The following is a 24895-nucleotide window of genomic DNA, read 5'->3' on the forward strand; positions in this document are numbered from 1 at the left end:
CAACCTGCCTTATCTAGTGAATACCATCATCAACAGCAACCCGCCTTATCTAGTGAAAACCGAAAACAACAACCCCCTTATCAAGTGAATACCACCAACAACAACCTGACTTTTCTAGTGAATACCATCATCAAAAACAACCCGCCTTATCTGGTGAATACCAAAAACAACAACCTGCCGTATCTAGTGAATACCATCATCATCAACAACCCTGCTTATCTAGTGAATACCATCATCAACAACAACCCACCTTATCTAGTGAATACCATCATCAACAACAACCCGCCTTATCTAGTGAATACCATCATCAACAACAACCCGCCTTATCAAGTGAATAACACCAACAACAACAACAACCTTCCTTATTTAGTGAATATCATCATCCACAACAACCTGCCTTTTTAAGTGAATACTGAAAACAACAACCCCCTTATCAAGTGAATACCACCATCAACATCAACCTGCCTTAACTAGTGAATACCATCATCCACAACAAACCGCCTTATCAAGTGAATACCGAAAACAACAACCCCCTTATCAAGTCAATACCACCAACAACAACAACCTGCCTTATCTAGTGAATACCATCATCAACAACAACCCGCCTTATCGAATGAATACCACCAACAACAACAACCTGCCTTATCTAGTGAATACCATCATCAACAACAACCCGCCATATCTAGTGAATACAAAAACAACAACCGCCTTATCAAGTGAATACCACCACCAACAACAACCCGCCTTATCTAGTGAATATCATCATCAATAACAACCCGCTTTATCTAGTGAATACCATCATCCACAACAACCCGCCTTATCAAGTGAATACCGAAAACAACAACCCCCTTATCAATCAATACCACCAACAACAACAACCTGCCTTATCTAGTGAATACCACCAACAACAAGAACCTGCCTTATCTAGTGAATACCGAAAACAACAACTCCCTTATCAAGTGAATACCACCAACAACAACCTGCCTTATCTAGTGAATACCATCATCAACAACAACCCGTCTTATGTAATGAATGTCACCAACAACAACAACCTGCCTTATCGAGTGAATACCATCATCAACAACAACCCGCCTTATCTAATGAATACCACTCACAACAACAACCTGCCTTATCTAGTGAATACCATCATCAACAATAACCCGCCTTATCTAGTGAATACCGAAAACAACAACTCCCTTATCAAGTGAATACCACCAACAACAACCTGCCTTATCTAGTGAATACCATCATCATCAACAACCCTCCTTATCTAGTGAACACCATTATGAACAACAACCCACCTTATCTAGTGAATACCATCATCAACAACAACCCGCCTTATCTAGTGAATTCCACCACCAACAACAACCTGCCTTATCTAGTGAATACCATCATCAACAACAACCCGCCTTATCTAGTGAATACCGAAAACAACAACCCCCTTATCAAGTGAATACCACCAACAACAACCTGACTTATCTAGTTAATACCATCATCAGAAACATCCCCCCTTATCCAGTGAATACCATCATCAACAACAACCCTCCTTATCTGGTGAATACCATCATCAACAACAACCCGCCTTATCTAGTGAATACCAAAAACAACAACCTGCCTTATCTAGTGAATACCATCATCATCAACAACCCCCCCTATCAAGTGAATACCACTGAGAACAACCTGCCTTATCTAGTGAATGCCATCATCAACAACAACCCGCCTTATCTAGTGAATACCTCCATCAACAACAACCCACCTTATCTAGTGAATACCAGCAACACCAACAACCCCCTATCAAGTGAATACCATCAACAACAACAAACTCCCTTATCGAGTGAATACAATCATCAACAACAACCCGCCTTATCTAGTGAATACCAAAAACAACAACTCCCTTATCAAGTGAATACCACCAACAACAACCTGCCTTATCTAGTGAATACCATCATCATCAACAATCCTCCTTATCTAGTGAACACCATCATGAACAACAACCCACCTTATCTAGTGAATACCATCATCAACAACAACCCGCCTTATCTAGTGAATACCACCACCAACAACAACCTGCCTTATCTAGTGAATACCATCATCAACAACAACCCGCCTTATCTAGTGAATACCGAAAACAACAACCCCCTTATCAAGTGAATACCACCAACAACAACCCGATTTATCTAGTGAATACCATCATCAAAAACATCCCGCCTTATCCAGTGAATACCATCATCAACAACAACCCTCCTTATCTGGTGAATACCATCATCAACAACAACCCGCCTTATCTAGTGAATACCAAAAATAACAACCTGCCTTATCTATTGAATACCATCATCATCAACAACCCCCCTTATCAAGTGAATACCACTGAGAACAACCTGCCTTATCTAGTGAATACCATCATCAACAACAACCCGCCTTATGTAGTGAATACCACCATCAACAACAACCCGCCTTATCTAGTGAATACCATCAACACCAACAACCCCCTAATCAAGTGAATACCATCAACAACAACTACCTCTCTTATTGAGTGAATACCATCATCAACAACAACCCGCCTTATCTAATGAATACCATCACCAACAACAACCCGCCTTATCTAGTGAATACCCAAAACAACAACCCCCTTATCATGTGAATACCACCAACAACAACCTGCCTTATCGAGTGAATATCATCATCAATAACAACCCGCCTTATCTAGTGAATACCAAAAACAACAACCTGCCTTATCTAGTGAATACCATCATCATCAACAACCCCCCTTATCAAGTGAATACCACTGAGAACAACCTGCCTTATCTAGTGAATACCATCATCAACAACAACCCGCCTTATGTAGTGAATACCACCACCAATAACAACCCGCCTTATCTAGTGAATACCATCAACACCAACAACCCCCTAATCAAGTGAATACCATCAACAACAACAACCTCTCTTATCGAGTGAATACCATCATCAACAACAACCCACCTTATCTAATGAATACCATCACCAACAATAACCCGCCTTATCTAGTGAATACCCAAAACAACAACTCCCTTATCAAGTGAATACCACCAACAACAACAACCTGCCTTATCTAGTGAATACCATCAGCAACAACAACCCACCTTATCTAGTGAATACCGAAAACAACAACCTGCCTTATCTAGTGAATATCATCATCAATAACAACCTGCCTTATCTAGTGAATTCCATCATCAACAACAACCCGTCGTATCTAGTGAATACCGAAAACAACAACCCCCTTATCATGTGAATACCATCAACAACAACAACCTCCCTTATTGAGTGAATACCATCATCAACAACAACCGGCCTTATCTAATGAATACCATCATCAACAACAACCCGCCTTATCTAGTGAATACCATCATCAACAACAACCCGCCTTATCTAGTGAATACCATCATCAACAACAACCCGCCTTATCTAGTGAATACCAAAAACAACAACCCCCTTATCATGTGAATACCACCAACAACAACCTGCCTTATCTAGTGAATATCATCATCAATAACAACCCGTCTTATCTAGTGAATACCATCATCAACAACAACCCGCCATATCTAGTGAATACCGAAAAAAACAACTCCCTTATCAAGTGAATACCACCAACAACAACAACCTGCCTTATCTAGTGAATACCATCATCAAAAACATCCCGCCTTATCCAGTGAATAACATCATCAACAACAACCCTCCTTATCTGGTGAATACCATCATCAACAACAACCCGCCTTATCTAGTGAATACCAAAAACAACAACCTGCCTTATCTAGTGTATACCATCATCATCAACAACTCCCCTTATCAAGTGAATACCACTGAGAACAACCTGCCTTATCTAGTGAATACCATCATCAACAACAACCCGCCTTATCTAGTGAATACCACCATCAACAACAATCCGCCTTATCTAGTGAATACCATCAACACCAACAACCCCCTTATCAAGTGAATACCATCAACAACAACCTCCCTTATCGAGTGAATACAATCATCAACAACAACCCGCCTTATCTAATGAATACCATCACCAACAATAACCCGCCTTATCTAGTGAATACCCAAAACAACAACTCCCTTATCAAGTGAATACCACCAACAACAACAACCTGCCTTATCTAGTGAATACCATCAGCAACAACAACCCACCTTATCTAGTGAATACCGAAAACAACAACCTGCCTTATCTAGTGAATATCATCATCAATAACAACCTGCCTTATCTAGTGAATTCCATCATCAACAACAACCCGTCGTATCTAGTGAATACCGAAAACAACAACCCCCTTATCATGTGAATACCATCAACAACAACAACCTCCCTTATTGAGTGAATACCATCATCAACAACAACCGGCCTTATCTAATGAATACCATCATCAACAACAACCCGCCTTATCTAGTGAATACCATCATCAACAACAACCCGCCTTATCTAGTGAATACCATCATCAACAACAACCCGCCTTATCTAGTGAATACCAAAAACAACAACCCCCTTATCATGTGAATACCACCAACAACAACCTGCCTTATCTAGTGAATATCATCATCAATAACAACCCGTCTTATCTAGTGAATACCATCATCAACAACAACCCGCCATATCTAGTGAATACCGAAAAAAACAACTCCCTTATCAAGTGAATACCACCAACAACAACAACCTGCCTTATCTAGTGAATACCATCATCAAAAACATCCCGCCTTATCCAGTGAATAACATCATCAACAACAACCCTCCTTATCTGGTGAATACCATCATCAACAACAACCCGCCTTATCTAGTGAATACCAAAAACAACAACCTGCCTTATCTAGTGTATACCATCATCATCAACAACTCCCCTTATCAAGTGAATACCACTGAGAACAACCTGCCTTATCTAGTGAATACCATCATCAACAACAACCCGCCTTATCTAGTGAATACCACCATCAACAACAATCCGCCTTATCTAGTGAATACCATCAACACCAACAACCCCCTTATCAAGTGAATACCATCAACAACAACAACCTCCCTTATCGAGTGAATACAATCATCAACAACAACCCGCCTTATCTAGTGAATACCATCATCACCAACAACCCGCCTTATCTAGTGAATATCAAAAACAACAACTCCCTTATCAAGTGAATACCACCAACAACAACCTGCTTTATTTAGTGAATACCATCATCATCAACAACCCTCCTTATCTAGTGAACACCATCATTAACAACAACCCGCCTTATCTAGTGAATACCGAAAACAACAACCCCCTTATCAAGTGAATACCACCAACAACAACCCGATTTATCTAGTGAATACCATCATCAAAAACATCCCGCCTTATCCAGTGAATACCATCATCAACAACAACCCTCCTTATCAAGTGAATACCATCATCAACAACAACCCGCCTTATCTAGTGAATACCGAAAACAACAACCCCCTTATCAAGTGAATACCACCAACAACAACCCGATTTATCTAGTGAATACCATCATCAAAAACATCCCGCCTTATCCAGTGAATACCATCATCAACAACAACCCTCCTTATCAAGTGAATACCATCATCAACAACAACCCGCCTTATCTAGTGAATACCAAAAACAACAACCTGCCTTATCTAGTGAATACCATCATCACCAACAACCCGCCTTATCTACTGAATACCGAAAATAACAACCCCCTTATCATGTGAATACCACCAACAACAACCTGCCTTATCGAGTGAATATCATCATCAATAACAACCCGCCTTATCTAGTGAATACCATCATCAACAACAATCCACCATATCTAGTGAATACCGAAAACAACAACCCCCTTATCATGCGATTAACATCAACAACAACAACCTCCCTTAATGAGTGAATACCATCATCAACAACAACCGGCCTTATCTAATGAATACCATCATCAACAACAACCCGCCTTATCTAGTGAATACCATCATCAACAACAACCCGCCTTATCTAGTGAATACCATCATGAACAACAACCCGCCTTATCTAGTGAATACCGAAAACAACAACCCCCTTATCATGTCAATACCACCAACAACAACCTGCCTTATCTAGTGAATATCATCATCAATAACAACCCGCCTTATCTAGTGAATACCATCATCAACAACAACCCGCCATATCTAGTGAATACCGAAAACAACAACTCCCTTATCAAGTGAATACCACCAACAACAACAACCTGCCTTATCTAGTGAATACCATCATCAACAACAACCCGCCTTATCTAGTGAATACCGAAACCACAACCCCCTTATCATGTGAATACCACCACAAACAACCTATCTTATTTAGTGAATATCATCATCAATAACAACCTGCCTTATCTAGTGAATTCCATCATCAACAACAACCCGCCATATCTAGTGAATACCGTAAACAACAACTCCCTTATCAAGTGAATACCACCACCAACAACAACATGCCTTATCTAGTGAATACCTATATCAACAATAACACTGCCTTATCCAGTGAATACCATCATCAACAACCCACCTTATCTAGTGAATACCATCATCAACAACAACCCGCCTTATCTAGTGAATACCGAAAACAACAACCCCCTTATCAAGTGAATACCACCAACAACAACAACCTGCCTTATCTAATGAATACCATCATCAACAACAAGCCGCCTTATCTAGTAAATACCATCATCAACAACAACCCGTCTTATCTAGTGAATACCGAAAACAACAACAACCCACCTTACCTAGTGAATACTATCATCAACAACAACCCGCCTTATCTAGTGAATACCATCATCAACAACAACCCGCCTTATCTAGTGAATACTGCAAACAGCAACCCCCTTATCAAGTGAATACCACCAACAACAACCTGCCTTATCTAGTGAATACCATCATCAACAACAACCCGCCTTATCTAGTGAATACCACCATCAACAACAATCCGCCTTATCTAGTGAATACCATCAACACCAAAAACCCCCTTATCAAGTGAATACCATCAACAACAACAACCTCCCTTATCGAGTGAATACAATCATCAACAACAACCCGCCTTATCTAGTGAATACCATCATCACCAACAACCCGCCTTATCTAGTGAATATCAAAAACAACAACTCCCTTATCAAGTGAATACCACCAACAACAACCTGCTTTATCTAGTGAATACCATCACCATCAACAACCCTCCTTATTTAGTGAACACCATCATGAACAACAACCCACCTTATCTAGTGAATACCATCATCAACAACAACCCGCCTTATCTAGTGAATTCCACCACCAACAACAACCTGCCTTATCTAGTGAATACCATCATCAACAACAACCCGCCTTATCTAGTGAATACCGAAAACAACAACCCCCTTATCAAGTGAATACCACCAACAAAAACCCGATTTATCTAGTGAATACCATCATCAAAAACATCCCGCCTTATCCAGTGAATACCATCATCAACAACAACCCTCCTTATCAAGTGAATACCATCATCAACAACAACCCGCCTTATCTAGTGAATACCAAAAACAACAACCTGCCTTATCTAGTGAATACCATCATCACCAACAACCCGCCTTATCTACTGAATACCGAAAATAACAACCCCCTTATCATGTGAATACCACCAACAACAACCTGCCTTATCGAGTGAATATCATCATCAATAACAACCCGCCTTATCTAGTGAATACCATCATCAACAACAATCCACCATATCTAGTGAATACTGAAAACAACAACCTCTTATCATGCGATTAACATCAACAACAACAACCTCCCTTAATGAGTGAATACCATCATCAACAACAACCGGCCTTATCTAATGAATACCATCATCAACAACAACCCGCCTTATCTAGTGAATACCATCATCAACAACAACCCGCCTTATCTAGTGAATACCATCATGAACAACAACCCGCCTTATCTAGTGAATACCGAAAACAACAACCCCCTTATCATGTCAATACCACCAACAACAACCTGCCTTATCTAGTGAATATCATCATCAATAACAACCCGCCTTATCTAGTGAATACCATCATCAACAACAACCCGCCATATCTAGTGAATACCGAAAACAACAACTCCCTTATCAAGTGAATACCACCAACAACAACAACCTGCCTTATCTAGTGAATACCATCATCAACAACAACCCGCCTTATCTAGTGAATACCGAAACCACAACCCCCTTATCATGTGAATACCACCACAAACAACCTATCTTATTTAGTGAATATCATCATCAATAACAACCTGCCTTATCTAGTGAATTCCATCATCAACAACAACCCGCCATATCTAGTGAATACCGTAAACAACAACTCCCTTATCAAGTGAATACCACCACCAACAACAACCTGCCTTATCTAGTGAATACCTATATCAACAATAACACCGCCTTATCCAGTGAATACCATCATCAACAACAACCCACCTTATCTAGTGAATACCATCATCAACAACAACCCGCCTTATCTAGTGAATACCGAAAACAACAACCCCCTTATCAAGTGAATACCACCAACAACAACAACCTGCCTTATCTAATGAATACCATCATCAACAACAAGCCGCCTTATCTAGTAAATACCATCATCAACAACAACCCGTCTTATCTAGTGAATACCGAAAACAACAACAACCCACCTTACCTAGTGAATACTATCATCAACAACAACCCGCCTTATCTAGTGAATACCATCATCAACAACAACCCGCCTTATCTAGTGAATACTGCAAACAGCAACCCCCTTATCAAGTGAATACCACCAACAACAACCTGCCTTATCTAGTGAATATCATCAACAACAACCCGCCTTATCTAGTGAATACCTATATCAACAATAACCCGCCTTATCCAGTGAATACCATCATCAACAACAGCCCACCTTATCTAGTGAATACCATCATCAACAACAACCCATCTTATCTAGTGAATACCGAAAACAACAACCCCCTTATCAAGTGAATACCACCAACAACAACAACCTGCCTTATCTAGTGAATGCCATCATCAACAACCCGTTTTATCTAGTGAATACCGTAAACAACAACCCCCTTATCAAGTGAATACCACCAACAACAACCTGCCTTATCTAGTGAATACCATCATCACAACAACCCACCTTATCTAGTGAATACCATCGTCAACAACAACCTGCCTTATCTAGTGAATACCATCATCAACAACAACCCGCCTTATCTAGTGAATACTGCAAACAACAACCCCCTTATCAAGTGAATACCACCAACAACAACCTGCCTTATCAAGTGAATATCATCATCAACAACAACCCGCCTTATCTAGTGAATACCATCATCAACAACAACCCGCCTTATCTAGTGAATACCATCAACAACCCGCCTTATCTAGTGAATGCCATCATCAACAACAACCCGCCTTATCTAGTGAATACCGAAAACAACAACCCTGCCTTATCAAGTGAATATTGTCAACAGCTTTTCCTTATCTAGTCAATATTGCCAACAACAACCCCACTTTATTGAATGAATATCTTCAACGACAACCTGTATTTTCAAATGAACACTGTCAATGTCTTTAATAGTGCAATATTTTCTAATGTGTCTTTTTTGTGTATTTTGCACACTGGAGTGGTTAAGGTACAGTGTCCAAATGATAAGGTATTCAGTATTTGGTATCTTTAGCTTGTACTGTAGGATTTCAGGACACAGTGCATTTGGAGGATTTAATTCACTTTACCAGGGACCTCGACACATTCTTCTATTTGCTCCAGTAATTATAAATCTCCTAGAGGTGCTTTTAGATTACAAATGTGTTATATGTGTGCATGGAGAAACATTTGTAAAATGACCTGTCAACGTTTGATCAAAAATGATGAACTCACTCCTACCGACCATATATTTATTGCCCAAGGTTTACAAGCAATTTGAGAGTTTACCCAAAGGGAGACCTATAATGAGTGCAATAGGGGGAATCACAGAGAATGCCTCATTGGAACACCTGCTCCCTCCTTTCCTGTCACTCTCTGGCCGGCCTCTCTTGGCCCTCTTCCTGTGAGACTTGTCCTTGGCCTCAAGCCCATGGATCGTATCTCTCCAGCCCTGAAATCTCTGCACTGGCTCCCAGTGGCTGCAAGGATCAAGTTCAAGACCCTTTGCATTGTCCACAAGTCCTTCTGGGGCCTGGGACCGCAATACCTCCAACTCTCTCTTCGGAAATATCTTCCTACTCGAGCTCTTCGCTCCTCCACCTCCAACTCCTTAAGGGTCAGGCGTTTCTCCAAGCAACGAGTTGGGGCAGATCTCTTTCCTCAGCTGGTGCCTCCCTCTGGAACAGCCTCTCTGCCTCTCTGAAACTTGAGCAGAACCATCTCTAGTTCCAGAAGCAGCTCAAGACTTTCCTCTTTGCTTCTGCCTTCTCTCTTCCTCTCCCCTGCTGATCTTCTGTCTGATACTGCTCTAGTCACCTGGCTACCCTCTGAACTTCCCTGCCCGTCCAGTTGCACTCCTGGCAACCCTTCCACTTGGGTCTGTATCTGCAACCCAATAGTCCATTTACCTGCACTTATCAGACAGTTGTTGTCTGTACTTAACCCTTGCATGCATCCTGCTGGCTGCACTACTTGTTTTTGATCATGTGTCCTCCACTTGCCCTTCCTCCCCTTCCACTGCACCTTTCCCCTCCTGCCTCCCCTGCACTCACGCAATCTCAATGTCACCTGGCCTAGTAGGATCGTTTTCTCTGTCCTCCCTCTGTCCCCCCTCCCTTGCCTCGTCACGCCTTGAAACACTTGTATATAGGCGCATTATAAATGTCATATCATATCAACAACCTATCCACATGAAACTGATACAATTATCAACCCATCCACATCAATACGCTAACCCCAGCCCATCCAAATGAAAAGGGTTTGGCCAGTGCCAAACAACCTTTCCAGTCACCCCCCTCCACATCAATAAGATACCACCAGAAGCAGGCTCCAGGGAATTGCTATGGACCGGTACAAGGGGAGGGTACAGGCTCCAGGAAGGTGGTATGGACTGGCACCACAAGTGGGTACAGGCTCCAGGAAAGTGCACAAACTGGCACCATCTGAGGGTACATACTCCAGGGAAGTGCTATAAACGGACACCATGGGCAGGTACCGGCTCGAGGGAAGTTCTATAGGCTGGCATTATGGTATGGTGCAGGCTGCAGGGAAGTGCAGCATGGGCGAGTATATGCTCTGGGGAAATGCAACAGACTGGCATTTTGGGCGGGTACAGGTTCCAGGGAAGGGCTATTTTCTGGCTCTAAGGGATGATGCAGGCTGCACGGAAGACCTATAGAATGGCAACTTGAGCCAGTACAGGTTCCAAGGAAGTGCTATGTACTGGCACCATGGGTGCTACTGGCTCCAGGGTTTTGCTATAGACTGCTACCAGAGGTGGGTACATGCTCCAGGTAAGTGCTATTGACAGGTTCTAGGGGATGATAAGGCTCCAGCGAAGTGCTATCGATTGGCACTAGGGGTGGACACAGGGATGTGCTATAGATTAACACCATGGGGGAGCTACTGGTGTGAGCAATTCAATCATCCGCACGGTGGGTGTGCGCTCGCCTGGGCTTTTTTAAAATTTTAAATGAAATTGAATTATGGTAGATCAACCTCTGGAAAATGTGTGGAGCTAATCTGCCTACATTTTCCTATGCTCGCTGCACGTCATACGCATAGACTTGTGTACTCTGGGTGGACAACGCCTAAAGACGCAGTCCCCCCTGTCACATTTAGTTGGGCTATAACAGGGTGGGTACATGTTGCATCACCAGAAGGGGGAGGCCCAAGTCTTCCCCCTGCCATGGACAGGCTAATTACTGACATAGGCTCCATGGACCTGCCCTGTTCTTTTGTTGAGCCCTGTAGCCGGTGGCAGCAATTTGCATACCAATTACAGAGTAATTTGAACAGGCCCACATCACGCGCAGAGGCTAACCAAGGAGACAGGAACACCCAACAACCTTTCATATTCACTGTGTCAACTTGAATTCAGCTTCTACCCTCAGTATCAATTGACAGTGAAATGTCATGTCTACAATTGCATGTTCACAGTAGTCATGCTTGCAGGGGGACCACATTCAGAAAGTACGAGCATGTGGGTTGCCGGAGCCAGAAAATCTGGTCTCACCGGAGCTTCATGGGAGATCTGCCGCTTTAATCAGGAACTACAGAGAGCTCCATAAACCAGGGGGACCTTTTGAACCACAACAGACAGGAAAATGGGTGGAACTTAGCATTACATGTTTTCACCCCTTTAAATGTTATGGTGCAAAGCACTCTGGTTATGACCTTACGCATACAGGAGATTGTTGGTGGGGATTGTTGGTGGGGAACCAGGATTGGTTCATTAAGGTGGGCTTAGTCTACAGAAATCCATGTGCTCAATTTGGCTTTAAAAGAGGGCCAAGCCCCTCTTTTGGCAGATCATATGAAGACTGTGCAAGGCGTAACAAGAAGAACTCATTGGACTCTGGCTGAAGGTACAGTGTGTTTTACAGCTTCCGCCAGTGAATGAAGGCCAGGACATACAATGGGGTAGGACGATCCCTCCCCTAAACATCTCCCAGGGAACAGAGGGAGATACTGAATCCAGAGGACGCTCCAGCAGCTCCAGAACCGGCACCCAGCGAGCACACAGCGTGCCCTGCTAGGCTCTGCAGCAAGCTTCCTAGATGGGAAGAGCCAGAGAGTCTCTGAATCAAACCATGGACAAGGCAGCTGTCTGCACCACTTTCCTCAGCTTTTGGCCGTCAGCCTTAAAGGCTGACACAAGCCCAGTGAAGAAGTTAGGAGGAGTGCATCGACGAGCACTGACCAACGTCCGCCTTAAAGGACAACACACGCCCATTGAAGATGCTAGGAGAAGTGCATCAACAAGCATCTACCAACGTCCACCTTAAAGGACAACACACGCCCATTGAAGATGCTAGGAGAAGTGCATCGACAAGCATCTAGCGGCATCCGGCTTAAACGGAATTTTCAAGTCAGTCAAGCCCCTTGAGCTGCAACCGACTGAACCGCTGACTGTTGTTATGCTGCAGTTGCTAAAGCCATCTGAGAATCCTCGACCAGTGCTTCAGAACCGCCGTTCAGCACTAAGACAACGATTCCTGACCCAGATCCATAGTGTAGGACAACCTGCAGCCGCCTGTCCATCTTTGCTTGCCAAAATGGTTGCCACCTAATACCAGCGGATGTCTGCCCACTTGAACTCTGAAATTGACTCGACCCTGTCGAGCACCAGGAACACCTACAAGCACAAGGTCCATTGTGTTTCTGTCCCCCTGAAGGTCCCTACTGACATTTTATGACACATTGCTCCTTTTGTGCTGAAACCAAGTATCCTTGAATTGTTGTGATTATTTACTATACTGACCACCCTGTCAGTATCCAGAGTGCATCCCCTTTCCTTTGTGACACTGTCTGACTTCTGCATTCCTTTACAGGATGTGTTTTATTTGGTAGTGTTCTAGAACTGTCTGTTGTGATAATAATGAAGTAGATATTTTTATACAACCTTGACTGGACAGTCCCTTTTATCATTGGGTAATAACTGTATTTTTGATGTGTTGCAACTAACCAACGATCCACGACCTTTCAGAGTTAAGCCTGCCGTTCCATCCACTTTACCAAAATTGGACAAGGAGGTCTTATAATACACTTGTGTTTCCAATCTGTTCGGATCCCTTCTGGTGTACTAGAGGTGTGGGGCTGATTGATGGTTTAGAAACCGATATTCATCCCTGAACCACTGGTGTCCCAGAAGTGGATTTGTCACATTGGTGGCAGACGGTTGGATCTAGTAGGAGCCTTGCCGCACAGCTTAGTCACCTGAAGATAAAAATACTATTGCATGTAACGTTCAGAAGGCCACAGTGACAGTCTATTCTCAAGGCCAGTAGTTGTGGATTATGGAGCCTGTCAAACCCAGTGCCCTTCAGGTCAAGTGGACTGGGCCTTACTGTGTGGTGGAAAAAGTCGGTGAGCTGAATTATGTCATTGATGTGAAAGGACCTAAACAGATGTGCAGGGTCTTTCACGTCAACCGACTAAAACCCCATTATATCCGGCATGGCTTGGTCATGGCATTAGTGACTGACCAGAGACTGAGGAGGAGACTGGTCCCCTACCAGACATCCTTCACACTGAAGCCACAGATGGGTCAGTTGAAGGTGTCAGCCTTGCAATGGACCTGTCAGAACAGCAACTGACAGAGTGTCGCTATTTATGGGGACTTTTTGCCAGTCTGTTTTTCAGTGACTCCAGGTCGTGCAGATTGGTGCACCCATGATGTGGACACTGGAGACATTAAGCTGGAGAACAGTAGGATTCACAGGATGTCTGATAAGTTCAGGAGCACCATCAAGGAGAAAGTTTCCAAGATGCTGTCCCTAGGAGTAATAGAGCCATCCCACAGCCCCTGGACTAGCCCAGTGTTACTGGTTTCTAAAATGACCAGTGGTGGGAAGACTGAAGTTTGCTTTGTGGGGACTACAGGGGGCTCAATTCTGTCATGAGCACAGATTCTCACCCCATTCTTCGGGCAGATGAGCTCATTGACAAGCTCAGCGCTGTCAAGTACAAGGTCAAGTACAAGAGTAAGCTTGAACTCACAGCGGGGTATTGGCAGGTCTGCTTGACAGATGGAGCGAGAGAGAGGTCAGCGTTCTCAACCTCGGAAGGACATTATCAGTTCATTGTGATGCCCTTCAGATTGAAGAATGCCCCTGCCACTATTCAGCGGATAGTTAACCAGGTTTTTTCTGGTCTGGAAAACCTCAGGTTCACCTATTTAGATGACATTGCAGGTTCAGCCGCACCTGGGAGGATCACTTATCCCACCTGAAACAAGTGCTTCAGGCGCTGCAGATGGCCACGAAGTGCCAAATAGCGCAGGGCACAGTGACTTACCTGGGCCACCTGGTCGGGTGGAGGTTTAAAAAACCTCATGCTGCAAAGATACACTGGGTATACTACTGGTCATTTTTCAAGGGGTATGGGACCGTTGCCAGACCCCTGAATGACGTAACGCCAATAAAGATGCCAAAGAATGTAACGAGGACCCCCGCTTGTCAAACCTCCTTTCTGTATTCAAAGGAACGATTGTGCTGGGCCCCAGTTCTGAAAGTGCCAGACTATAGTGAGGAGTTCATTATCCAGACAGACGCCTGTGGTATGGGGAATGGAGCGGTGTTAGCTCAGCTGAACTCTCAAGGGGTAGAGCAAGCGGTCGCCTACATTAGCAGGCGGTTGACAAAAAGGGAAAGGAACTGGGCCATCATTGAAAAAGAGGATTATGCGGTCGCGTGGGCAGTAAAGAAGCTGATACCCTACATTTTTGGGTACCACTTTACTATCCAAACAGACCACCGGCTTCTTTGATGGTTAATGGCCATGCAAGGAGAGAACCCTAAGCTTTTGCACTGGGCCAAATCCCTACAGGGATTAGATATGGACATCCAGCAGAGCCAGGCACCCAGCATGGAAAGCAGATGGCATCAGCCGGTACTTTCACCTTGATGTCGAACCAGCCCAGTTGGGTGGTGGTTCACATGTTGAGGCTGGGGGGGCATGTGAGGAAATAGATCATCTGCATGGTGGCTGTGGGCTTTTTCAAAATGTTAAATTGAATGATGATAGACAAACCTCCAGAGAATGTGTGGGGCTAATCAGTGCACATTTCCCTATGCTCACCGCACAACATATGCATAGACCTGTATACTCTGGGTGGACACAGCCTGCACGTGCAGTCCCCCCTGTTATATTTAATTGGGATCTGATAGATGGAGTACACGATGCATCTCAAGAAGGGGGCGGGCCAAACCTTCTCCCTCCCATGGCCAGCCAAATTAACTAACAAAGGCTCCATGGATATGCCCTGTCCTATAGTTGAGCCCTGTAGCTGATGGCAATTTGAATACTGGCCCACATGGTGCCTGGCTGCAGAGGCTAACAAAGGAGACAGGAATCCCCCAAAACCTTTCATATGCACTGTGTCAACCTGAAGCCAGCTCCCGCCCTCAGTATTGATTGGCAGTGAAATGTCATATCTGGTACAGCTGTTTACAGTAGTCATCCCTGCAGTGGGGCCCCATTCAGAAGCTATGAGTTTGTGGTTTTCCGGACCCAGAAAGTCTAGTCTTTCCACAGCTTCAGGGGAGACCTGCCACTTTAATCAGCAACCACAGAGAGCTCCATTAACTAGAGGGGACCCTTTGATCCACAACAGACAGAAAGATGGGTGGGACTTAGTCTTACATGTTTTCACCCCTTTACCTTTTCTGTTTCAAAGCACTCTGGTTCTGACCTCACGCATACCGGAGATTGTTGGTGGGGACCCCAGATTGGTTCATTAAGGTAGGCTTAGCCTGCACCAATCCCTGTGGTCCATTTGGCTTTAAAAGAGGGCTAAGCCCCTGTTTTGGGAAGATCATCTGAAGACTTTGCCAGGAGTAACAAGAAGAACTCAGCATTGAAACCCTGGTTGAAGGAACAGTCTGCCTTATATCTTTCACCAGTGAAGGAAGTCTAGGATTTCCAAAGAGGGAAGCAAGATCCCTCCCCTAAACATCTCCCAGGGAACACAGTGAGATACTGAATCCAGAGGACCCTCCAGCAGCTCCAGAACCGGTACCCAGCTAGCACACAGCGTGCCTGCTAGGCTCTGCAGCAAGCTTCCTAGGTGGGAAGTGCCATAGAGTCTCTGAACCAAACCAAGGACAAGGCAGCTGCCGCAATACTTTCCTCAGCTTTGGGCAGTCCAACCTAAAGGACATCACGAGCCCAGTGAAGAAGCTAGGAGGAGTGCATCGAAGAGCATCTACCAATGTTCACCTTAAAGGACATTTTCCAGTCAGTCGAGCTTTTCGAGCTGTAACCTTCTGCACCAACGTCTGTTGTTATGCCGCACTCGCTAAAGCCGTGCCAGACACCTCATCCAGTGCTTCAGTAAAGCCAACCCACACTGAGAGGATTCCTGACCCGAGCCACAGTGTAGGCCAACCTGCAACCCGTCTGGCCAGCCTCGCTCGCTTGCTTAACTGCCTGCCGCCTGATACCCGCAGCTGTCTCCCAACTTGAACTCTGTCGCAGAAACTGCAAAGCGCCTTGAAACTGACTCGATCCTGTCGAGTACAAAGAACACCAACAAGCACAAGGAACATTGTGGTTCTGTCCCCCTGGTCCGTCTCCAAGGTCCCTGGTGACATTTTACGACCCAGTGCTCCCTTTGTGCTGAAACCAAGTATCCTTGAACTATTGAGATTAATTACTTCACTGACTACCCTCCTATCAGTATCCAGAGTGCATCCCTTTTCCTTCCTTGAAACTGTCTGTCCTGTGCATTCCTTTAAAGGGTGGGTTGTATTTTGTAGTGTGCTAGAACTGCCTGTTGTGATAATAAGGAGAAATGTGTATACAATGTTGACTGCACAGTCCCTTTTATCATTGGGTAATAGTTGTATTTTCGCTGTGTTGCAACTAACCAACGATAATGATAATGATGTGTTATTCATATAGGGCCTTAATCCAAAGATCCACGACCTTGCAGAGATAAGCCTGCCGTCTGCCCACGTTACCAAAATTGGACAAGGAGGTTTATGATTTGCTTGTGTTTCCAATCTGTTCAGATCCCTTCTGGTGTGCTAGTGGGTTGGGGCTGATTGATGGTTTAGAACCCGCTATTCATCCCTGGATCACTGATGCCCGGAAGTGGATTCATCACAACTGACTCCTGTGTGAAGTGCAATAGACTGGCAGCATGGGAGAGTATAGGCTCGAGGGAAGTGCTATAGACTCGCACCTTGAGTGGGTACAAGTTCCAAGGAAGTGCTATGGATTGGCACCATGGGTGCTACTGGCTCCAGGGAAGTGCTATAGACTGGTACCAGGGGCAGGTACAGATGCTATTGACTAATTCAAAGGGATGGTAAGGGCTCCAGCGAAGCGCTATACACTGGCACTATGTGAGGGTACACACTCCAGGGAAGTGCTAAAAGCTGGCACCATGGGCAGGTACAGGCTGCAGAGTAGTGCTGTAGCCTGGCACCTTCGGCAGGTGCAGGTTCCAAGGAAGTGCTATGGACTGGCAGCATGGTTGGGTACAGGCTCCAGGTAAGTGCTATTGACTTGCTATTTGGGGATGTTACAGGCGCCAGTGAAGTGCTATAGACTGGCACCATGGGTGGGCACAGTTTCCAAAGAAGTGCAATAGACTACCACTCTGCAAGGGTACAGGCTCCAGGGAAGTTCTGTAGACTGGCACCATGGGTGGGTACAGGCTTCAGGCAAGTGCAGTAGACTGGCACCATGGGTGGGTACAGGCTCCAGGGAAGCGTAGTAGACTGCCACCATGGGTGGGTACAGGCTTTGGGGAAGTGCAGTAGACTGCCACCCTGCAAGGGTACAGGCTCCAGAGAAGTGCAATAGACTAGCACCATGCAAGGTTACAGTTTACAGGGAAGTGCAGTAGACTGCCACCCTGCAAGGGTACCGGCTCCGGGAAGTGCTATAGACAGGCACAATGGGTGGGTACAGGCTCCAGGGAAGTGCAGAAGACTGGCACCATGGGTGGGTGCAGGCTTCAGGGAAGTGCAGTAGACTGACACCGTGCAAGCTTACAGTTTCAGGGAAGTGCAGTAGACTGCCACCCTGCAAGGATACAGGCTCCGGGGAAGTGCTATAGACTGGCACCATGCAAGGTTACACTTTCCAGTGAAGTGCAGTAGACTGCCACCCTGCAAGGGTACAGGCTCCGGGGAAGTGCTATGAACTGGCACCATGGGTGGGTACAGGCTCCAGGGAAGTGCAGTAGACTGCCAGCCTGCAAGGGTACCGGCTCTGGGGAAGTGCTATAGACTGGCACCATGGGTGGGTACAGGCTTCAGCGAAGTGCAGTAGACTGGCACCCTGGGTGGGTACAGGCGCCAGTGAAGTGCTATAGACTGGCACCATGGGTGGGTACAGTTTCCAAGGAAGTGCAGTAGACTGCCACCCTGCAAGGGTACAGGCTCCGGGGAAGTGCTATAGACTAGCACCATAAGTGGGTACAGGCTTCAGGGAAGTGCAGTAGACTGGCACCATGGGTGGGTACAGGCTCCAGGGAAGTGCAGTAGACTGGCACCATGGGTGGGTACCGGCTCAAGGGAAGTACTATAGACTGGCACCATGGGTGGGTACAGTTTCCACGGAAGTGCAGTAGATTGCCACCCTGCAAGGGTACAGGCTTCAGGGAAGTGCAGTAGACTGGCACCATGGGTGGGTACAGTTTCCAGGGAAGTGCAATAGACTGCCACCCTGCAAGGGTACAGGCTTCAGGGAAGTGCAGTAGACCGGCACCATGGGTGGGTACAGTTTCCAAGGAAGTGCAATAGACTGCCACCCTGCAAGGGTACAGGATCCAGGGAAGTGCTATAGACAGGCACCATGCAAGGTTACAGTTTCCAGGGAAGTGCAGTAGACTGCCACCCTGCAAGGGTACAGGCTCCGGCAAAGTGCTATAGACTGGCACCATGGGTGGGTACAGGCTTCAGGGAAGTGCAGTAGACTGGCACCAACGGTGGGTACAGGCTCCAGGGAAGTGCAGTAGACTGCACCCTGATAGGGTACAGGCTCCAGGGAAGTGCTATAGACTGGCACCATACAAGGTTACAGTTTCCAGGGAAGTGCAGTAGACTGCCACCCTGCAAAGGTACCAGCTCCGGGGAAGTGCTATAGACTGGCACCATGGGCGGGTACAGTTTCCAAGGAAGTGCAATAGACTGCCACCCTGCAAGGGTACAGGCTTCAGGGAAGTGCAATAGATTGGCACCAATGGTGGGTACAGGCTCCAGGGAAGTGCAGTAGACTGCACCATGATAGGGTACAGGCTCCAGGGAAGTGCTACAGACTGGCACCATGCAAGGTTACAGCTTCCAGGGAAGTGCAGTAGACTGCCACCCTGCAAGGCTACCTGCTCCGGGGAAGTGCTATAGACTGGCACCATGGGTGGGTACAGATTCCAAGGAAGTGCAATAGACTGCCACCCTGCAAGGGTACAGGCTTCAGGGAAGTGCAGTAGACTGGCACCATGGGTGGGTATAGTTTCCAGGGAAGTGCTATAGACTGGCACCATGGGTGGGTACAGGCTTCAGGGAAGTGCAGTAGACTGGCACCATGGGTGGGTACAGTTTCCAGGGAAGTGCAGTAGACTGGCAGCATGGGTGGGTACAGTTTCCAGGGAAGTGCTATAGACTGGCACCATTGGTCGGTACAGGCTTCAGGGAAGTGCAGTAGACCGGCACCATGGGTGGGTACAGTTTCCAGGGAAGTGCAGTAGACTGCCACCCTGCAAGGGTACAGGCTCCAGAGAAGTGCAGTAGACTGGCACCATGCAAGGTTACAGTTTCCAGGGAAGTGCAGTAGACTGCCAGCCTGCAAGGGTACCGGCTCTGGGGAAGTGCTACAGACTGGCACCATGGGTGGGTACAGGCTCCAGGGAAGTGCAGTAGACTGCCACTCTGCAAGGGTACAGGCTCAGGGGAAGAGCTATAGACTGGCACCCTGCAAGGGTACAGTTTCCAGGGTAGTGTTATAGACTGGCACAATGGGTGGGTACAGGCTTCAGGGAAGTGCAATAGACTGACAAGGTTACCGTGCAAGGTTACAGTTTCCAGGGAAGTGCAGTAGACTGCCAGCCTGCAAGGGTACCGGTTCTGGGGAAGTGCTACAGACTGGCACCATGGGTGGGTACAGGCTCCAGGGAAGTGCAGTAGACTGCTACCCTGCAATGGTACCGGCTCTGGGGAAGTGCTATAGACTGGCGCCATGGGTGGGTATAGGCTTCAGGGAAGTGCAGTAGACTGGCACCATGGGTGGGTACAAGCGCCAGTGAAGTGCTGTCGACTGACACCATGGGTGGGTACAGTTTCCAAAGAAGTGTAGTAGACTGCCACCCTGCAAGGGTACAGGCTCCGGGAAGTGCAGTAGACTGGCACCATGGGTGGGTACAGGCTCTGGGGAAGTGCTATAGACTGGCACCATGGTTGGGTACAGGCTTCAGGGAAGTGCAGTAGATTGGCACCATGGGTGGGTACAGGCTCTGGGGAAGTTCTATAGACTGGCACCATGGGTGGGTACAGGCTTCAGGGAAGTGCAGTAGATTGGCACCATGGGTGGGTACAGGCTCTGGGGAAGTTCTATAGACTGGCACCATGGGTGGGTACAGGCTTCAGGGAAGTGCAGTAGACTGGCACCATGGGTGGGTACAGGCTCCAGGGAAGTGCAGTAGACTGACACCATGGGTGGGTACAGGCTCTGGGGTAGTGCTATAGACTGGCACCATGGGTGGGTACAGGCTCCGGGGAAGTGCTATAGACTGGCACCATGGGTGGGTACAATCTCCAGGGAAGTGCAGTATACTGCCACCCTGCAAGGGTACCGGCTCTGGGGAAGTGCTATAGACTGGCGCCATGGGTGGGTACAGGCTTCAGGGAAGTGCAGTAGACTGGCACCATGGGTGGGTACAGGCGCCAGTGAAGTGCTATAAACTGGCACCATGGGTGGGTACAGTTCCCAGGGAAGAGCAGTAGACTGGCACCATGGGTGGGTACCGGCTCCGGGGAAGTGCAATAGACTGGCACCATGGGTGGGTACAGTTTCCAGGGAAGTGCAGTAGACTTCCACCATGCAAGGGTACAGGCTCCCGGGAAGTGCTATAGACTGGCACCATGCAAGGTTACAGTTTCCAGGGAAGTGCAGTAGACTGCCACCCTGCAAGGGTACCAGCTCCAGGGAAGTGCTATAGACTTTCACCCTGCAAGGGTACAGGCTCCGGCAAAGTGCTATAGACTGGCACCATGGGTTGGTACAGGCTTCAGGGATGTGCAGTAGACTGGCACCAATGGTGGTTACAGGCTCCAGGGAAGTGCAGTGGACTGCCACCATGCAAGGGTACAGGCTCCAGGGAAGTGCTATAGACTGGCACCATGCAAGGTCCAGGCTCCGGGGAAGTGCTATAGACTGGCACCATGCAAGGTTACAGTTTCCAGGGAAGTGCAGTAGACTGCCACCATGCAAGGGTACCAGCTCCAGGGAAGTGCTATAGACTTTCACCCTGCAAGGGTACAGGCTCCGGCAAAGTGCTATAGACTGGCACCATGGGTTGGTACAGGCTTCAGGGATGTGCAGTAGACTGGCACCAATGGTGGGTACAGGCTCCAGGGAAGTGCAGTGGACTGCCACCATGCAAGGGTACAGGCTCCAGGGAAGTGCTATAGACTGGCACCATGCAAGGTTACAGGCTCCGGGGAAGTGCTATAGACTGGCACCATGCAAGGTTATAGTTTCCAGGGAAGTTCAGTAGACTGCCACCCTGCAAGGGTACCGGCTCCAGGGAAGTGCCATAGACTTTCACCCTGCAAGGGTACAGGCTCCGGCAAAGTGCTATAGACTGGCACCATGGGTGGGTACAGGCTTCAGGGAAGTGCAGTAGACTGACACCGTGAAAGGTTACAGTTTCCAGGGAAGTGCAGTAGACTGCCACCCTGCAAGGGTACCGGCTCCAGGGAAGTGCTATGGACTGCCACCCTGCAAGGGTACTGGCTCCAGGGAAGTGCAGTAGACTACCACCCTGCAAGGGTACGGGCTCCAGGGAAGTGCTATAGACTGGCACCATGCAACGTTACAGTTTCCAGGGAAGTGCAGTAGACTGCAACCCTGCAAGGGTACTGGCTAAATTGAAGTGCAATAGACTGCCACCCTGCAAGGCTACAGGCTCCGGGGAAGTGCTATAGACTGGCACCATGGGTGGGTACAGTTTCCAGGGAAGTGCAGTAGACTGCCACCCTGCAAGGGTACAGGCTCCGGGGAAGTGCAGTAGACTGCCACCCTGCAAGGGTACAGGCTCCGGGGAAGTGCTAGAGACTGGCACCATGCAAGGTTACAGTTTCAAGGGAAGTGCAGTAGACTGCCACCCTGCAATGGTACCAGCTCCAGGGAAGTGCTATAGACTGGCACCATGGGTGGGTACAGGCTTCAGGGAAGTGCAGTAGACTGGCACCATGGGTGGGTAAGCGCTCCAGGGAAGTGCAGTAGACTGACACCATGGGTGGGTACAGGCTCTGGGGTAGTGCTATAGACTGGCACCATGGGTGGGTACAGGCTCCGGGGAAGTGCTATAGACTGGCACCATGGGTCTGTACAGGCTCCAGGGAAGTGCAGTATACTGCCACCCTGCAAGGGTACCGGCTCTGGGGAAGTGCTATAGACTGGCGCCATGGGTGGGTACAGGCTTCAGGGAAGTGCAGTAGACTGGCACCATGGGTGGGTACAGGCGCCAGTGAAGTGCTATAAACTGGTACCATGGGTGGGTACAGTTCCCAGGGAAGAGCAGTAGACTGGCACCATGCAAGGGTACAGGCTCCAGGGACGTGCTACAGACTGGCACCATGCAAGGTTACAGTTTCCAGGGAAGTGCAGTAGACTGCCACCCTGCAAGGGTACCAGCTCCAGGGAAGTGCTATAGACTTTCACCCTGCAAGGGTACAGGCTCCGGCAAAGTGCTATAGACTGGCACCATCGGTTGGTACAGGCTTCAGGGATGTGCAGTAGACTGGCACCAATGGTGGGTACAGGCTCCAGGGAAGTGCAGTGGACTGCCACCATGCAAGGGTACAGGCTCCAGGGAAGTGCTATAGACTGGCACCATGCAAGGTTACAGGCTCCGGGGAAGTGCTATAGACTGGCACCATGCAAGGTTATAGTTTCCAGGGAAGTGCAGTAGACTGCCACCCTGCAAGGGTACCGGCTCCAGGGAAGTGCTATAGACTTTCACCCTGCAAGGGTACAGGCTCCGGCAAAGTGCTATAGACTGGCACCATGGGTGGGTACAGGCTTCAGGGAAGTGCAGTAGACTGACACTGTGAAAGGTTACAGTTTCCAGGGAAGTGCAGTAGACTGCCACCCTGCAAGGGTACCGGCTCCAGGGAAGTGCTATGGACTGCCACCCTGCAAGGGTACTGGCTCCAGGGAAGTGCAGTAGACTACCACCCTGCAAGGGTACGGGCTCCAGGGAAGTGCTATAGACTGGCACCATGCAAGGTTACAGTTTCCAGGGAAGTGCAGTAGACTGCAAACATGCAAGGGTACTGGCTAAAGGGAAGTGCAATAGACTGCCACCCTGCAAGGGTACAAGCTCCGGGGAAGTGCTATAGACTGGCACCATGGGTGGGTACAGTTTCCAGGGAAGTGCAGTAGACTGCCACCCTGCAAGGGTACAGGCTCCGGGGAAGTGCAGAAGACTGCCACCCTGCAAGGGTACAGGCTCCGGGGAAGTGCTAGAGACTGGCACCATGCAAGGTTACAGTTTTAAGGGAAGTGCAGTAGACTGCCACCCTGCAAGGGTACCGGCTCCAGGGAAGTGCTAGACACTGCCACCCTGCAAGGTTTCTTGCTCCAGGGAAGTGCAGTAGACTGCCACCCTGCAAGGGTACCGGCTCCAGGGAAGTGCTATAGACTGGCACCATGCAAGGTTACAGTTTCCAGGGAAGTGCAGTAGACTGCCACCCTGCAAGGGTACTGGCTCCAGGGAAGTGCTATAGACTGCCACCCTGCAAAGGTACAGGCTCTGGGGAAGTGCTATAGACTGGCACCATGGGTGGGTACAGTTTCCAGGGAAGTGCAGTAGACTGCCACCCTGCAAGGTTACTTGCTCCAGGGAAGTGCAGTAGACTGCCACCCTGCAAGGGTACCGGCTCCAGGGAGGTGCTATAGACTGGCACCCTGCAAGGTTACAGTTTCCAGGGAAGTGCAGTAGACTGCCACCCTGCAAGGGTACTGGCTCCAGGGAAGTGCAGTAGACTGCCACCCTGCAAGGCTACAGGCTCCA

The 24895-nt window shown here is 47.5% G+C and overlaps 2 protein-coding genes across 3 annotated transcripts in view; one reads left to right on the forward strand and one right to left on the reverse strand.

The window, feature by feature from the left end:
• LOC138502994 (CYFIP-related Rac1 interactor A-like) overlaps window positions 1–24895 on the reverse strand; it is a 668876-nt gene that overhangs the window by 625931 nt on the left and 18050 nt on the right. The gene's annotated exons all lie outside the window — the stretch shown is intronic.
• LOC138504881 (GATA zinc finger domain-containing protein 14-like) lies at window positions 1029–5018 on the forward strand. The gene is made up of 5 exons (XM_069625291.1): window positions 1029–1204; window positions 1311–2147; window positions 2607–2915; window positions 3547–3966; window positions 4595–5018. The coding sequence occupies exons 1-5, from the start codon at window positions 1029–1031 to the stop codon at window positions 5016–5018; spliced, it is 2166 nt and encodes a 721-aa protein (XP_069481392.1).

Source organism: Ambystoma mexicanum, chromosome 11 (genome assembly GCF_040938575.1).
Source record: "Ambystoma mexicanum isolate Mex_15411 chromosome 11, UKY_AmexF1_1, whole genome shotgun sequence".
Lineage (NCBI taxonomy): Eukaryota > Metazoa > Chordata > Amphibia > Caudata > Ambystomatidae > Ambystoma > Ambystoma mexicanum.